This window comes from Chaetura pelagica, unplaced genomic scaffold, assembly GCF_000747805.2.
Source record: "Chaetura pelagica isolate M959 unplaced genomic scaffold, ChaPel_1.0 scaffold222, whole genome shotgun sequence".
Lineage (NCBI taxonomy): Eukaryota > Metazoa > Chordata > Aves > Apodiformes > Apodidae > Chaetura > Chaetura pelagica.
The window spans coordinates 4826812-4845221 of record NW_009952711.1 but is presented as its reverse complement, the minus strand read 5'-3'; the positions used below and the strand labels follow the sequence as shown (position 1 = coordinate 4845221).

The following is an 18410-nucleotide window of genomic DNA, read 5'->3' as shown; positions in this document are numbered from 1 at the left end:
ACCTGCAAATTGCAGATCTCACCAAGGAGGGCAGATTAAATGGAATAGCAACCTGACAACTACATATGTGATGTGTGTCCATGTCAGTACCGTTGGAGAAGCAGCTGTACTCCCTGGAAATTCTCCTCTCCCTGGATCAATCAATCCCAAATAGATCAGATTTTGTAGTGCTGCAGCACAACAATGCCCATTTTGCAGCTAAGGAGGTAATCACAGGTAGATTTAGGCCCTGCCATGGTAAAACACAGGATTAAAAGTATCTCTAGAATCTTGAGAAGATTAAGAACCTTGATAAGTGCTTTCTTTTAACTGGGACATGTTTTAAGGCCACACAGAAAGTTAGATGTGAAGTGCGATGGGAGTGAGTCCAGAGCTGGACTTATTTCTCCATGTAGTACTCTGGTCTCTCTAAAGGTTTGTTTTTTGTTTTTTTTTCTAAGGTCAGGTGAGTGATATTCCCTGCAGTAAGGGGTTAATGGATGAGAAGCTGAACCTCTTAGTGAACTGAAGGCAGTCTGCAGGAGAAAGTTAAGTCAGCACTGGAGTAATCAGAAAGCAAATGAAACAGAAACCAGGGCCCCCACAGAAAAAACAAAGCGAAAACCCCATAGGATAAGGAAAGAATTGTCAACCACTTCATGTACCTTTGTGATTAACTGTTTATCTGTTGATACCACAGTTGAGTGTGACTGAGTTTATTTCTTTAAAAAAAAATATTTAAATTAGCTTCTTTACCCCTGTATTGATGGAATGGAGTGTTGACATTATCATGAAATTCCTTGCATATCCCCTTAATTGGAGCTGATTTTATTGCTATGTTTGACTGACAGCCAGAAGTGAACATGAAAAAGAAGGACTCTTTCTGCCCTCCACCCCCACCACATCCATTGAGCACGTCATCTGGAAATTCCAATCTCTCAAACTGTGCTGAAAATGTGTGCTGGAAACCAGTGAGAGTGCTGTGTTAATAGCCAGTGCCAGCCAAGGCCATTCACACCCTCACTGCCCTGAACCTCCTTCACCCAAAGAACAACCACCACCTATTTCCCCTCCATACATTCACAAAGAGCAGAACAGACCAAGGAAGCCCAGTGTGTCCAGCCCACTGTCTCTCCCCCTTCCCTTATACCACTTGAATGTCAAAACTCTTTTGTCCATATAACAAAAGACTTTGAAATGATTCTATGTAAACAAGTAACTGGCAAATATGCAAGTTCAAATATTATGTATATGGCAAATCATAAAGTCCAAAGGGCTTGGAGACAATAGTGTTAATTTGGAAAAGTATGGTCCAGAGTATTTTTAATACAGGAAGGTGGTTGTCAATTTTCCAAGTATAAACTTAACAGACAGCCTCACTGTCTCCTTCCCATAAGAAATCAGCATAGACATCAGGATGGTTGGGCTCATGCAGCTCAGCATTTTTGTTCACTGTGCTCCTGTTGTGCCCTGTGCACTTACAGGTTGAGAGAAGTCTTAGGGAAGGCACTAGCCCTGTGATTATGTAGTGGCAAAGGCAGCCTTTTGTGACTGACCCTCTCTTTATGGAGAAAGACAGCATGAAAGGGATAAGTGATAGCATGCAATCTGTATGGTCTTTCAGTACCTGCTTCCTGTGGTGTCTCTCAGCAATATCTCTGAGCTCCCAATGGGCAGTACAGCCTTGCAGGAGAACACTGAAGAGAGGACTCCCCCACAGATAATGGAGCTGTACAGTTATTCAGATAAAGCCCTGACTCCCCATCCTTGTTTTGAATAGGCTTCAAGATTGATATCAAGAGTATCCCTGGATAGCTTGTGAAGTACCATAACCTTGTAAGGGGTATGGAAGCTGAGGCAGATGTAATTTGGCCCCTCAAAGAAAACAATTTGTTATACAGAATAACAACAACAAAGATTAAAGTCTTATTTTGGTGCAGAAAAGCTATTTGAAGAGTAGTCCTGGCAGGGTTTCTGTACTGTGGCACTGAAAAGATATAATTACATAAAACATTTGATTGTTGCTTATTTATGCCTTCTTTATGTGGAAAGTTGAATGTCTCTTTCAAAAGGAGGCTTATGCAGTCACAATTTAAATACTTTGTACAGAAATTAAAAAAGACTTGTTGCCTTTCATATTATTTTTGCTGACAGAAATAAATGTTTCTAAATGGTACAGGTGGGTTTGCCTGTTAAAGCACAAAAAGTCTCATGAGTCAAAAGCAAACCTCCAAGGTTTGTGATACTTCTACAGCTGGGTCAGAATGTCTGGCTTCTCCTCTGCTTTGAAGCTTCCTTTGATAACAGATACACAGTAAGTCATTAGGGAATACCTGAGTGTAGGGGAACAGTAGTTCAGCTGAACAGCAGATCATTTTCTTGCACACTGCCACAGTCAAGACTGTGAAGGTGGGGCTGCACAGGAAGCTATGTAGATTAAAAGATTCCATGATCAGTGCAAAAATGGACAGAGGAGACAGACCTCTTTAGTTACTTAGGTGTTTTAAGTAACTGGGCTGCCCATCTTTGCTATTATACCGTTCTTGGGATACTGAGAGAATATCTGAAGAAGAGTAAGTTACAAGAGATTAAGTTTTTGGAGAGATAATATGACCAGACAGAAATTTTCTTTTTTCTGCAGCTAGAGTTGCAGTTTTCTCTCCCCAGCTATTGGGGCACTGGATGTCAGTGTTTTGGCAAAACCTTCAAACCCATGCTGCTGCTTATTTAGTCTGTCTGATTTTTTTAAAATTCCAGATTGTATGCAAAGTCTTCCCGAGAAGCAGTTTAGAACCACATGGCACATTCAAGGTGTGTCTCCAGCAAAGACAAGTGAATTTTGAAATAACGACATGAAGAAAAGCAAATTTACTTGTCTGTGCAATGCCCAGTGTGAGGAGCAGCCCAAAAAAGAGCACAGTGAATAGGGCAGCACAAGTAAAAAGGCAATCCCAAACAGAAATTCCTGGAGAGAATCCAAAGATATAAATGGTTCATTGTTTTTCCTCGGGTTAAGTCCTTGCCCATGGAAGTTAATGGCTAAGCTCTTGTTAACTTTGACAGGGCTGATGCACCACCCTATTTCTTTCAGTTTTAAGAGGGCAAATCCTTTGTGCCTTTTATAGGCAAGAGGCACAACAGTTGTCCAAGGACAGTTCCCTAAATTCTACAAAAAACACCAAGGAAGGAAAACATCTACTTTTCATTCAGGAGGGACAAGCTCTCTGAGATACAATCAAAAAGATCCAGCAGAAGCAGGGATGAATGATAATGTAGCCTCCATAAGTCCTTCTTATATTGAAGAGAGCATGTGTGGCATGGGAGGCCAACAGATTTATCAGAACAGCTCAAAGAACCTTTAGGATTCTTGTTGCTGACGTAGAAAATGCCAGGATGTAATTCTTCATGATATGCAAAACCAGCAAGAGATGGTGTGATCCAGGAGAGCTGACACAAGTCATTGCTCATGCAGTAGGTAGACATTCTGTCTACATCATGCATTGTGACATTCATCTCACTTTGGAAATGAAAGGAGAATCCTGCTGAGTAAATTAGAATCAGTGGTAATACAGCTGTTAGCTACAAACATTTGTTTGGCATGAATCAATCTTGACTCTCCTGTAGTTTGCTTTGATGGTCTCTCTAGTATCTTGTTGACTAATGATGAGATCATGGTTTGTTAATCTAAGTGCATAAAGAAAACATTCTGCCAAGCAAAATGCAGACTCTTTTGCTGGGGTTTATTGCAGTTGTTTATGGACCTTTTGTTTACACAGGCATCCAAACCAATTTGTTGGATATTTATTTGGGTTACTCTACAGAACTGCATGAACAGAGACCTGAATCCTATCTTTAATCTGTCTGCATTTTAATGGGTCATAGTTTGAACAAAGTGGAAAGCAGCCACTTAGGACACATTTCTTTTTGGCTGGGGCTTCAAATGTTTTGTGTGCTATCTGTAATTCTCATCTTGTGAGTGTTTAACAACTGGAGAGAGTTGTAAGCCACTCTGATTTGGAAGTTACACAGTTGTTTTTGAACAGAAGTTATTAGAACTCATTAAACTTTTGCAACAAGCATAATACAATTTATAATCCAGCCAGTGCTTTAAATGTACATCTTTTTAAATGTATGACTTCTTGCTCTCCACAATATTTCTAATCTTAAACCCAGATCGTATTGCACCCAGCTATTCCATGTGCACCAGGAACTTAATGGGAACACAGTTCCCATTCAAATGGAGCACACGTAGCCCAACAGCAGGCACATGGGTAAGCCAGACATCTGGCTCTGCTCTTAAGCTCAGAAAATATAAGTTGCTGAGATTTATTTTAATTAAATTTGCTAGTAATTTTTGAAAAGGAACTCAAATAGACAAGAATTCATGAAACAGGTTAGAAGCTGAGGCAGAGAGGGGCAGAGTAAAAGGGAAAGGCGTGTACAGAGAGCAACTGGGATAGTGTGGGAGATAGCTGAGCTTTAAAGAACCACTCCCAGGGTCCTGGTGAGTGAGATTTCACCCTGCAAGTAGGGACCAGAAAGATCAAGGAGAAATACTGATGTTCTCATTGTGGAAGATGAGAAAAAATATGGCAGTGAAGCCTGAGTGGAGATTGCTGTAATTAAGGAGGATCATGGATTAGCCTCGGTTCACTAAAAACAACACAGTAAAAATAAACACTTTTGATAAAGTGCCCCTATGAAAAAAACTGCTGGAGATATGAACCAAAGCAAGCAGAGAAGCCAAGAAAGCTACTGGAATCTAAGAAGGGACAATATTTTTAGGCTTGCTTTCATACTTGCTATGATTTTCTTTCTTTCAATGTGACAGTTGTCAAAGTGAAATTCATCGCCTGCCAGTGTCTGCAGAACCTTCTTAGCGACCTGTGGAGGGCAGAGTTTGAAGAGCTGTGCAGTAGGGGAATGGGAGAGAAGGTGGTCCATGGGAGGTGTTCCATCAGAAGGAGGCAGGCTAAGGGATGAAAGAGCTGGCAGACTCCTCGTTCATTGTGTGTGAGCTAACCCATCGAAGGAGGGTCATAAGGAAAGAGGGAAAGAAGTGGAATCAAACAGTGATGGTACCTCAGAAAAAGAGCTCTCCATGATTTTTCACATACTATTGGGGGGGAATGTGTGAAAAGTAAGTAGTAGTACTTAAAACAATTTTCAAAGCACTAGAGAATCTAAGAAACAGAAAACAGAAAGAAGTGCAAACTAGACCAGCATAATAAATTAGAAATTACTAGAATAAATTATAAGTTTTCATTGCACAGACATGGGCTTGAGGCCTCGCAGTAGTGAGGAGTTTCCAGAGGTACTGGGCTAGTGTTGCTATTAAATACAATTGTCCACATGCACTTTTGGTCCCAGGAAGTCTTTAAATTGTTAATTGCTAGAGCTGTGAAGGCTACAGCAAGGAAAGGATCACTCTACACATGCTCTCTTCTATAAGCATCTGTTACTGGTCATGTTGTGATAAGGTGCTAGGCTGGAGGGATCTTTGGTGTGGCTATGTCAGGCTTTCTTGAGTTAAGGTCATTAACTTGGCCTTTTGGCTGATACTTGTATGGATTGGGCTCTACACATTTTGGAAAACACAAGCATTACGTTTTTTGTAGGAAGAGCAGCCTGTTTTCTGCTTTAAAAAAAATCAACTTCACAGGAAAAAGATAATAATAGCTGGGTTTTTTTGTGATTTTTAAAGGCAAATGGGGAGTTTCCATTAGCTATGTATGTATTTCAAAGGTAAAGAATTTATGATTTTTTCCATAAGAACTTTATGGTGAAAACCTGAGAAAAACCTGTGCTTTGGACATCTAAACTTGAAGATCTTTGCTTTTGTACGGATAGGTTTTATCATTAACTTGCTCAAATTGAAAATACTAACTGCCTTAACTAGCACCTGGATGAAATGGGGGAATGGAAGTTAATATCATGCTGTTTATATAGCTGATGGCTATTGGAATCCACATCAATGGAGTGTACAGTTGACATGTCTCAGACAAGACCAGAGAGACAAAATACTTCAATTATTATTTCATTAGAAATTGAAATCTGTTTTGGAGAAGTCAAAGACTCTATGGTACAGCTCCTATCACAGCGTTGTGTTTAAAATGTTACGATGTTGACTTGCTGTTACAAAAATTCAGTGTTACAGGAAATCAGGAACAATATGGAATAGTTTACACTACCTCTGCATTAAAATGTTCCATCTGTTCTTGCTTTAGGTTCTTAGAGAATAGCTTTTTCATCTCTGTAATGCTTTTCACTTCCTATTAGTAAGGCTTTTAAAGGTAGGCACTGAGTTAGTATAAAACCCACAGCTTTTGAGTTTAAACGCCTATTAAAACTAAAGCTGTCTGGAACTACAATAAAAATTTATTTTGGCTACAAAAGACAACTTTGAAACCTAACCCATCTGTATTTTTCCTCCTCCAAACAGTGCAACATCCTGTATAATAGAATATTTATCTTAAACAGAGACCACATATCTTTATGAAAACAATTGTTTCAACTTAATTTATGGGGGGTAATCAGCTCATATTAAAGTATTTGATATTCCAGGATGCTAATATAAATTGGTTACAGGAGATGTACTGACTAGAGTAATTCCGCAGAATAATCTGAAATCTGGTGTAACCTGTGTATATTATAATTTAAAACTGCCATTAAAAATTCACATAAAGGCACGCAGTAATTGCAAGACAACTCTGTGTGCACAAATTAGGCATAAAACTGCAGCTATACTTTACTGGTAACTTAGGCTCATGTACAGTGACTTCTAAACTCAATTACAGGATAATTCCACCAGAATAATTAATTTGAAATAATAGAGCTGATGTCTGCAATCCCATGCCCACCAGGGAGATTCCACACATGTCTAGTAGGGCTGCTTGGTCAGTGAATTTATCGACTCAGATCAAAACCAAAGAGACTCACTGTGAAGAGCAGTATCCCTGGGATGCATAAAGCCTCCCACTGCCACGAGTGGGAGTCAAATATATCAAAGAGAGACTGGATCCCTGGGGTTTAGCTCCCTGCATACAATAGTTGGGCAGATTTTTAATTGAAAAGGGCTGGGTTTAGCACTCTCTAAATATAACCAGCCCTGAAACTCCCACTGAGATTCTTTTCTGTCTGCCTTCAGACGATGAGATAAGGCCCCTTCTCCTGTGACTTCAGTCTGGAGTACCTCTATCATCCCCACTCCAACCCTGATAACAGCCAGCTTTGCACATATTTGAGAGCAAGACATGATCTGATTTTTGTGGGATTTGCTACTCTTTCTGTAGATTACAGCCTTCGTCTTCAGGCTGAACCTCCTCTGTAACATCTGCATCATAGACTCATAGCAAGACATTCTGGCATCCAGGAGACAACTGACTCCCTTCATCCTCTGGCCAGCTTCTTTCCATCATTTTGGGGACAGACACCTTGCACAATCTCTTTTTCTTCTTGGACTCTTTCCTTTTTAAACCTTCTCCTCATCCTCAATACACTTGAATGCAGCATCAAAGTTGAAGGACTTTTACTCCAGTTTGTGCCCTCCCTCTCCCCTTTTCCCCAGGTATGCCAAGATACACAGATTATGGATGCTAAAGCAGAATTTATGTGTGCTGTGATATAGACGGGATGTTCTGCCTGCTTGCATGTGATTCACATCCTCATAAGCCCACAGGAAATCCCAGCAATATTTTTCCAGGCGTATCTCCTGTTCTGAGGTGCTGAGCACAGCAGGGGCTGAAGGAGCCATTTCTGCTGTGGAACTATTGGAGTACACAAGTTTAGCTGGGAAGGACAGACCACTGGGACTGAGATGTAGCTCTTTTACTCAGTGACAGGGAGAAATGTAGCACAACAACTTAATACTATTTCCCTGAGTATTTACTTGCATTTTACAGTAACATATCTGGGAATCCTCTCACCTCAGTGGATCCAGTAAAAGCAATTTTATCAATGCCAACGTGAGATGCTATGGCTGCACCAACAATTGGTCCAAATCCTGGCAAAATATTCACAACTCCTGGTGGAAAGCCAGCCTGTCAAAATAGGAATGAATAAAAGGAAGCATGATTTATGAAAACTGACAGAGCACATTGAAACAGGCCTGTGCTGGTAGTTCCTTCCCCACAAGGAGAGACAGAGGCATTTTACCTGACAATTATTCTTACCTCCTTGATGAGAGCTCCCATATAGAGAGCACTGAGTGGTGTTTGTTCTGCTGGTTTAATAACTACTGTATTGCCACAGCACAGAGCTGGAGCAATCTTCCATGCAAACATCAGCAGGGGGAAGTTCCACTGTAGGAAAAAATACAAATTGATAGATGGAAAAATATCGCAGGGCTGTTTTGTTTTCAAGATGTCAAGCTGCTACCTCACTTATTTCTCAGGCTGATCCTCAACATAAATCTTTCCCAGCACAAAGCAAGGATTTTTAAAAATTACTGCCATTAAGTAAGTAACAACAGTGACCTTTTAGTTCTTTCTCTCCTGTTCAAAGAAATACAGCCCCCACCCACAGTCTTCATAAAAGAATCTTCTGTTATCTGTTAATTTCTTGAGTCACAACTTTCTATTTTATTTACTGTTTTGCAGTTGGCACTTTTAATTTCCCCATGACAAATAGTTCTTACTTCTGATACATTTGGAAAGACCTAATAGTTCATGCTGAAGCATTTCTCGATATAAATTTCCTGTCCCTGAATACATGAAGATATAAAGTTTATAATCAAAATTATATAATCCTTAAATGATGGGATTACAAAAAAGCCTCATAAATGTCAATGGTCAGTCAAAGCATTTAATTTTCTTAAAAACTTCTTACTGAGCAATTATATGGAAGATGTTAAATGAACAGTAAAAAACAAGTTGAGAAACACTCTTTGCTGATAAAAAATTTTGTATCTTCATTAATTTCAACTTAATTTAATTGCAGCAGAAGATGTAGTGGATTATATTAGTTTGATGTGCAAACAAGTTGTGGATGAAGATAAAAGCAAGAGGCCTTTCTGTATCAAGGCCTGGTCCTAACAGGTTAAATGTATAGTCCTGATGATTTCAGTGGAAATGCCAGAATAATCAAATAACTGTGTTTGCACAATAACTCTTATAAATGCATATAATAATCTCTTTGGAAAAGAAAACAGAAAGTATCAGTCACAAAGAGTAAGCCACTGGCCAAAACATGTTATTGCCTGATGCATATCAGCTGCCACTCTCATGGATATCTCTCTAGCCCCTGGCTAGCTTGAAAAAATACACAACTGTCTTTCCTTCACCGGACACCCAATTTTTTACTCCCTCAGTTGTTTATAAACTTTGGAGACAAAGTGATGTTTTAATTCTGTCTCCAGTATATAGACCTGGGAGGGGAGCTAGAGGGCCAACAGTGTGCTGACAGCCTGCACTCCTAATGGGATTGCAAGGAGAGCTCTCAGGAGTTTTATAGGGCAGTATATAGCCCTGTTTATGCTACAAGGCTGGCAAAGAACATATGTTTTGATGGAGAGTAGGATGTGAAAGAGGATAGGGAGTTTAGTATTAGGCTTGCTGTTTAATTTCACGTTTGTAATAATATGTTTGCTAGTGTAATGGCTAAGTGTGTGCAGAGGGGCTGTGCTCTGGCAGCTGTGGAGGAGACCTGTAAGAGACCAGCAGCAGTGTTAGAATAGATGTTTGTAACAGCCATGTTGAAGTTCAGGAGGACAAACTTGGAGTGGGGGGTGAGAGTGAACAAGTATGGTAGGTGGCTGGGTGCTCAGAACAAAGAGTTTTACAATCCTAAAACTAAGCTAAACTAACTCCTGCTTTTGGCATGATCTTCAGCCTGTCGCTGAGTTTCTTCAACAGATCTGTCAGGTGAGGTCAGTGAGGCAAGTTTAAGAGATGCCCAGCAACTCTGGCGTTAGATGCTGGGGGTGGTCATTGTGCCAGTGCTTGGCTGCAGAATAGGGACAGAGCTGTGGGCTCATTCATTCATAAGGACCACTTGGAGTCAAGTTAGGAGAGGGTGAGTAGGTGTTTGCAGGATGGGTGTAGCCCGTCTTTAGTATGTTTCCCTGTGTTTCTACAGAGTGCCAAACACAATAGCCACCCCTTAACAAAGACCTGAAATAACAAACATAAACAGGGAAAAAGGGCTTAGCATCGCTCAAGTAATCTTTTCTGGCTGCTCCTCTTTTCATGGAATTGCCTGTGTTGTTGTTTAGTGGTTTTGTGGTTAAGGTGAATAAAATAAAAACCAACATCAACAAACATTTCAGAGAATGTCCTGATTAGTTCCCCAGTGCTTTGTCAAGGCAAAAAAACCTTCCACACAATATTTTAATAGCTTTATGTGAGCCTCCCATTGAAATTTCTGCCCAAGACTGTTAACTAGTTCTTCTGAAAAAGTTAAGCTTCTCAGTGCAATTCCCATGCAGCGTTCAGCAAGAGTACATTAAGGATGTATACTGACGTGCAGGGGGAGTATTAGATTTGATGAAATGCTATGTCTTTCTCTCATAACAAATAAAACAAACATTTCATGTCTTTTATTAGCTACACAATGTTAATTGTAATGATATGTCTCCTGGAGTTTCCTTTTCTCCTCCAGCCTTGTAAAAGAAATAGCAGGAAAGAATGGAATTAAAATGCATTACATTCTCCCAGAACTGAGGAGCCTGTTAAATCACAGTAAAAACTAAATAAATAAAAAGACTACCACAGCAAAGCATTAATTTTCCATAAGTTGTGTGAACATCCATAACCACTGACAGCATATTAACACTGTGTTTTGCTTTGCTTGTTTTAATCATGAGAATTCTATGACTTGAGAACTTAACTCCTAATAACAGAGCCTAAACCCTATTAGCATGTTCAAATAAGCATTTGCAGGGAGGCTGTTAAAGATATGTCAACAATATGAGCTCAGCTTTTTTCGTAATGGAAAACACACATAGCTGAGGACCATGTTTTATGTGTCTTTAAAGAGTGCTGGTTCAAATGAAAATAAATAGAAAGTGCTAGTAGAGATACTCACAGGGATGATCTGTCCACACACTCCGATGGGTTCGTGTCTTGTAAATGTAAAATAATCTCCATCTGAAACAGATGAGCATGGTTACTCTCAAGTGCAGTTTGACTTGGCAGAACAAAAAAAAAAAGTAGAGGGGGGAGAAAAGCTCTAAGGATCAGCCTTTGATGGCAGTAAAAGAAATAAAGAAGTCATGGAAATGTTTTTTCATGAGCCAGCATGGGAAACCTAGCTTCAGGAGCAACCTGATTGTTCTTTCTGAAGAACAAAGGAAGCAGGCATCCTATCAGAAAGTAACCTGCTTCATTCCTTGGGAAAGAGGGCAAGCTGTACCACACAAAAAAGGGCAACAGCAAGGGAGCCACTTCCTGGCCTTAGCTGTTTTTGGGGTAAGAGAGGTGAAGGAAGGGTCACAAAGGCAGTTTCCTGAAAGGCATGACTGGAACAGAGCTATTTACAGGTATATATCTATACTGGCAGATGTGGGATACTAGAGCAACATACATCTCACTCCTCTTCCATTGAAGACACAGGCAGTCTGAAGTAATGGAGTTATCTACCACAACCTGTAGATGTGCTGAGGGGAGGCCTGTGACTGGTGTGTAAATGGGCATAACTTACTGCAAAGGACAACACTGAGGAGAATACAGGGGTCATCATATAGCCATGCTCTGATAGCTTGTCTTGTAGAACAAGGCCTGTATCAGAAATTACCTCAGGGCAGGCAATTTGACAGGGAAAAGTTGGATGCAACTAGACAACAGAAAGTAAGAAAAGTTTTCACAAACCTTTTGGGCAAGGGACAGGTGAATAATTAAACTAAGGGACCAAGTCACAGGAAACTTGGAAATGATGGGATTTTCTCACTGAACTTTTGACAGAAATAAGAATAGGGAATAAGAAAGATGCTAACAACAAAGTTTCAGGAAAAGCAGACTGCATGTCTGCATGTCTTGGAGAAGGATTTTTTGATAAGGGCAGGTAGGTTATAGCATGAGGGGGAACAATTTTAAACTGAAAAAGAGTAGAGTTAGATCAGACATTAGGAAGAAATTCTTCACTGTGAAGGTGATGAGACACTGGAACAAGCTGCCCAGAGAACCTGTGGATGCCCCATCCCTGGAAGGGTTCAAGGGAAGGTTGAATGGGGTTTGGAGCAACCTGGTCTAGAGGGAGGTGTCCCTGCCCAGAAAGTAAGAAAAGTTTTCACAAACCTTTTGGGCAAGGGACAGGTGAATAATTAAACTAAGGGACCAAGTCACAGGAAACTTGGAAATGATGGGATTTTCTCACTGAACTTTTGACAGAAATAAGAATAGGGAATAAGAAAGATGCTAACAACAAAGTTTCAGGAAAAGCAGACTGCATGTCTGCATGTCTTGGAGAAGGATTTTTTGATAAGGGCAGGTAGGTTATAGCATGAGGGGGAACAATTTTAAACTGAAAAAGAGTAGAGTTAGATCAGACATTAGGAAGAAATTCTTCACTGTGAAGGTGATGAGACACTGGAACAAGCTGCCCAGAGAACCTGTGGATGCCCCATCCCTGGAAGGGTTCAAGGGAAGGTTGAATGGGGTTTGGAGCAACCTGGTCTAGAGGGAGGTGTCCCTGCCCATGCAGGGGGGTTGGAACTAGATGATCTTTTGAGATTCTTTCCAACCCAAACCATTCTGATTCTGTGCTCACAAACAGCAGGTGTGGATGATATGAGGCTAAATGGAATTATTAAATCTGTTAATTATTTTTAGGTTCCTGATTAATGAAGTGGCAAAAAACTCCAGGAATGAGAGGTATTTTAAGTTAAAGTGAGTGCTATTCTAGATCTGCAATCATTAAGCACTGTTGAGATCAGGACAGCCTGAGCCAGGCCATGAAATAAACAGATCTGTGATTTGGGGCCTGGCCTGCTCAGAGCAGCAGGTCTCTGTGCTGGGTCATTTTGTACAACTGGTACAAGTGGCTGTCATGGGGCTGGTAGAGTTCATGCTCCTGCACAAAGCAGTTGTTGCTGCTTCAAAGTGTTGTCATATGATGTAGATTTCTTCCCAATTGATAAAGAGCAGGATAATGACCTGCTCTGTTTGGGGACTGGTTAAGGTATTGTCTCACCATCAGCTTTGTTAGTGTGCTTGGCCTGCATCTGTGCAAAGTAGATATACAGCACTTTTATACCTAAACTGAGTCTTGTAGCTCTATAAACTAGGCCAGGCTCAAACCACCTCTGAATTTAGGTCAAATGTTTTTCAGTGAGGCTGCAGCTGAGGGAAGAGCTACACTAGAAGCATGAACTGAATGTGCCCCTTGGCCTGTAGTGCTTGGTGATCTAGAAAAGCCTGAACCTCTTCACTTTTAGAAAAACCATTTCAACTAAGTATGTGAGAATTATGAGAGCATTGCCTAGACTTAGGTACAGGAGATGATTTACCAGGATTGGAAATGGTCCATGGAGGAAAGGTGTAAGAGGAGGATAGATGACAGTGCCTTTGCTCCCCCTGTCACTGTCCAATGCAAGGGCACATGCTTTCCATATATGTAGTGTGAGAGTGCAGGCAATTGTGGTCTCTACCCCATTCAGTCCAGAGCTGCAGCCAACCTTGTTCAGTATTGGGGAAAGACCTAACTTCACAGCAGAGAGTGTGTTTGGTTAACCTGCTGTTATGTCTTATACATCTGGTGTATGTTCTATACATCTGGTAACAATAAATAGGTTAATCCATACAGCTTCTTGGGTTTAAGTAAAGACTTAACTTGAATTTCATTAGAAATAACTTATTTTCAGGTCTGCTTATTTCTGTACATGTACTTTCCAGGATTTGCTCAGTAAAAACCTGAGCCAGAGTAGCAGGGGGCCAGATACAGAATAATTTTGAGAAAGGTAATGACAGTCTGCAACTAAGACAAGGGACAGAACAGAGAAAATAAAGGAGGGAGAGAGCGAGAGAAAAGACATTCACATCAAGAAAAGGAGGATGGAAATAGGTGATCAGTCAGTTTACTCTGCATTGACAAGATGTCATTGCACCATTTTGATCTCTAGATGCTTAACAACTTCCCAGTGAAGATAAGTATTTGCTTCACAAATTGCAATGATCCGTTTGATTTTCTAGGTTATCTTTCACAGATGCTAGCAGTGGTTCACAGACCACAGGAAGAACCATCATTTCAGACAGAAGTGAAGTTAAAATACAGAGAAGTATATACAGGCAGAACTGTCTTTGTGCTCAAGAGGCACATAGAGGAGTCAGCTAAAAATACCAGCGTAAACTTGGTGGTACTGTTAGAGGTGGCTTGTCAGCCAGAATGATGGTGACAACATAACAGTAACACAGTTAGGTTAGCACTGTCTGACTTTAGATTGTCACTGCATAATCAGTGCCACATGTCTACGTGCTTCACAACATAAAGTTATAGATAACCTGAAACCTGCTTGCCAAGTCAGACAAATGGTGGTTTATTCTACAGAGTGTAGGCAGAGCCTTCTTTCTCTGGAGCAAAACCTCCCATGCATGGTTGATTGCCCTGCTTCCTTCCACCAGACTCTAGACAGCCACCCTTTTTGCCACCTACTTCCAAGGCTGATCATCCACAGACTTACTGTTAAGATGGGATTCTTGAGGTTGCTTTCTAACAATATATTTGTGAGCATACATGACTTGAAGGTGTTCAGGAGCTTCAGATGCCTCTCGATAGGCCAAAGATGTATCTAAGAGTCACCTTGTCCAAAATGTAAAATAAGCTGTTACCATAGCAAAATTTGCCTTAAAAGGTTTTTTTAAAATATTCTCAGCTGATGTAAACTAGCTTTCTTCAGTCCTCACTGGTATCAATAAAGCCAGATCAATTTGCAGCTGCTTAGCACCTGGCCCAAATATACTTATTTTATAATCAGAAAGAAAGCCCCATTTGTCCAGGGATCTTACTTTGGGACAGCAATACCTTCCACAGATGTGTTTGCTCAGATTTCCATCAGGAGACTCCATCCCGGATATTTTATTTGCATCACAATCATAATACAGTCACATGCCTCATCTAGCAGGACACAGCAGACAAGTGGGTGAGGACAGCTGAATTGCTTCTTTAAGCAGGATCATCTCATGTATTGATTTATAGAGACATTTTTTGCTTTCATTCGGTTTATTAGTCTAACAGTTTCTAATCTAGCCTCAGTCTGTTTGAATTTAGATCATCAAGCTCTATGCATGGTAGCAGACAAAGGGCAGTCTAAAGGTTTTAGCAGCTCTGGGACCAAAAGCAATGAGACTGTAAAACACTGTTCTTCTCCTTGTGTATCACTTGCCTATTTTTATTTTAGAGGAAAAGAAAACCTCAACAGGAAAAAATGAAAATTGGGAGGTTTCAGAGTGATTAGCACACTGAACAGAAAGAGGAGAAGATTTACTAGGGTTTCTATTTTGGTTTTGTTGTCGTTTGGTTTCCTTTCATGAGCTGGTGGCAAGTGAATGTAAAGACCTCCGTTGTTTAATGCTGGCCTTGCTCTAAAATACCTTTATGAGAATAACAAATTTATGGTGTGAAACTGGAGGAATACAGAGGAGTGTTAAACCAAGAAGAACTAATTGATACCCTGAAAAACCTGTAAATGGACTTGTGATTCTGCACTACTAGTAACTGTGTTTGTTAGCACTGAAGTTTGCATTTACAAAGGCATTCTGGAAATGTCTGCCCCAGCACAGCCCACCTTGCTGAAAAAAAAATCAGAGTTTTTATTTGATACATTATGTGAGGACAAGATTAAGCCAAGAATATTTATTCTCCCTAACCTGGCAACGCATTTTGGTGACTGACCTGAATTCTGTGTACCTGCAGGGCTAAGGAGTGAGAAGGGGGCATTCACTGACCAGGGAGAAAGGGATTAGGGAACAGGAAATTTGCTGAACATATGAATTTATGGCGTGCTCTGCCCTTTTGCATGTTTCAATGTGAACTGCAAACAGCAAAACCAGGGTTTATCAATCTCAGCCTATATGACTGTGGAAATTTTCTAGAGTCCTTACAGGAAACTCTACACCTGAAATACCGATACTGTCATTTCTTTGGTGAAAATACACAAGCAATGATACATGTCAGTCAGTACACACTGACATTTCAATAAGCTGAAACATGGTAATGAGTAATGCTGCAGTAAGAGTTACATGATCTGGTTTCCCTCTGAAAATTTCAGAGCTATATATCCAGTTTATCTGCTTGCCTAACTCATAGTTTTGTGCTTTGCAGCAGAGAAGCAAGCTCATGCACTGCCAGTATCCTGGTACATAATGCAGTTTTATGGAAATAGACAGGGAACAGCACAATTCATTTACTTGTGAGTGTGCAATGCTGGTCTCCCTTAGTAAAGTGTAATAAACATGCATGTGCCATAAACAGTGGGCAAAAAGTCCAAAAGAATCCATAGAATAAATTATGTTGTTTTTTCTTACTGTTTTTCCAAAGATTTACTTTATGCAGGTAGAAGACGAGTACATTAATCTTAATGACTGCACCTGCATAAAATTATTCTTTGCTATAATGTGTCACTTTGCATAATACTAGCACTTGGTACAGCTAGTCCAGACTCCAAATGAATATGTTCACAAGAGAAGCAGCTTGTATTTGTTAAACAGCTGGGAGGGAGGAGCAGGAGGGAGACTTGTTAAATAAAAATAATGGTAAGGAATTTTATTTTCTTCTCTCTTTAGCAAAAAGTAAGAGCAGAATAACTAATTTCCTAGCACTCGTAAAGATTTGTCTCATACAAACTTATCCCACAGAATAATTTGAAGCAGCATGCATCATAAAATATATCTGATACCTAGGTACAGATATGTATATATGCTTATATGCAATATCTTTACAAACTCTCTCAAAGTATAAATGAATTTGGAGCCAGCGTTAGTCCCAAGTAACATGATTTGCATAGGCAGTGAGAAGCCTGATATAAATAAGATAGACAGGTAAGCAATGCCATTTCTGAAACAGACAGCTAAGACTGTTTTCATCTGTTCCAAGGTATCTGTCAGGCTCCTACTGCATCCATTTTAGTAAGTGTAACAATATTTAAACATAGGTATTGAGCTGTTTCCTTCTCAGATGGATACATGCAAAAGAAACAAAACACTCTTTGGGGTGTGCATGCAGGGCAGAACCATAGTGGGGCATCCAGCCCAGTCCTTGCTGGCTCTTAAACATCTGCTTCACCAACATAGTGCACACTGTAATACCAAAGTAAGGTTATCTCCCACCCTTCATGCAGCTGGAATCTATTGAGCCATTTGTCCACGAGAAGGTATACGTGCATAGCTGTGCTTTAAATCCCCCTTACCTACAGGAATGGTCATTCCATGGATTTTGTCTGCCCAACCAGCATAATACCTCAGGGTTTTTATAACTCCCTGAAGATCTACATAGAAAGCTTGCAAGAAAGGTTTGCCACTGTTGAGTGATTCCATAGTCTAGAAGACAAGAAAAAGTTAAGAGATATAAGCACAGTAGCATTTTTAAACCATTGTACTTAAGTATTCGCTGTCTTAACAGCTCTTGAATCATGACAAAGATTTTTGTCCTAACCCAGCAGGTTCAGAACAACTATCTGATCCCCTTTGTTACTTCTTTTTGCAAATGTGAACAAAAGGAATTTTCCTTAAAGAAAACAATATATCTGGTTCCTTCTGGAGTATTCTGGAATGATCATGATTTCAAGAATGTGTGTGTGTGTGTGTCTGTCTTTTGTGTGGGTTTGTGTGCGTATCCAAATGCATGTACACGTGCCTGTGTGTATTTTGGACCTAACAACCACTGTGTTTGGTCCAGATACATAAATGCTAAGCAGCTTTAATCAAGAGCCAAGATAAAAATGCCTGTCAAACTAGGTTCTGTTATGTTAATGATAACAGCTGAGAAGGGGCTCCTTGTAACCCCGTATTAACGATCTCAATCCATAAAGAGAAGAATGGACATATCCCTCTTTATATAATTGATGTGAATATAAAAATTTCTCTATATGGCTGCCAAGACTCCTGCTGAGATCTGAGATATCTATACTCTACAGCCAGTTTATTTATTACCACCAAATAAACAAACTCTCCTCTAGGGAAGCTCATAAATTAACGAGCTAATATCCTTATTTTTAAGTTAATATTCCTATTTTTAAAAGTATCTTATAAGCTATCCTCTTAGGGGTTCCTAAGATGATTTAGTGAAGAGAATCCATTAAACTATCCTAAGATGTTGAGTAGCTTAACTCATTCTCAATAGCTGTCTAACAGAAATCGTTAAGAATGGGCAAAGTACACCCATGTGTAACACACCAGCCATCAAGTGAGTTTCTATAGAGAAGAAAGGAGGCCTAATTCTGCACCGACTTATATCCCCAAGAGCAATTAATGGCATTGCCTGCAGTGCAATTCAGTAAAGAACTT

The 18410-nt window shown here is 40.0% G+C and overlaps 1 protein-coding gene across 3 annotated transcripts in view; it reads right to left on the bottom strand.

The window, feature by feature from the left end:
* Positions 1 to 18410, bottom strand: part of ALDH1A2 (aldehyde dehydrogenase 1 family, member A2) — a 53346-nt gene that overhangs the window by 10681 nt on the left and 24255 nt on the right. Inside the window, exons 4-7 of one of the 3 annotated variants that reach the window (XM_009994415.1) lie at positions 17315 to 17444; positions 11002 to 11063; positions 8151 to 8279; positions 7905 to 8018 (exon numbers count right to left, since the gene is read on the bottom strand). In XM_009994415.1, coding sequence (XP_009992717.1) covers positions 7905 to 8018; positions 8151 to 8279; positions 11002 to 11063; positions 17315 to 17444 — 435 coding nt within the window. The remainder of the gene's footprint in view (positions 1 to 7904; positions 8019 to 8150; positions 8280 to 11001; positions 11064 to 17314; positions 17445 to 18410) is intronic. The other 2 variants (XM_009994416.1, XM_009994417.1) reach the window with 2 other exon arrangements.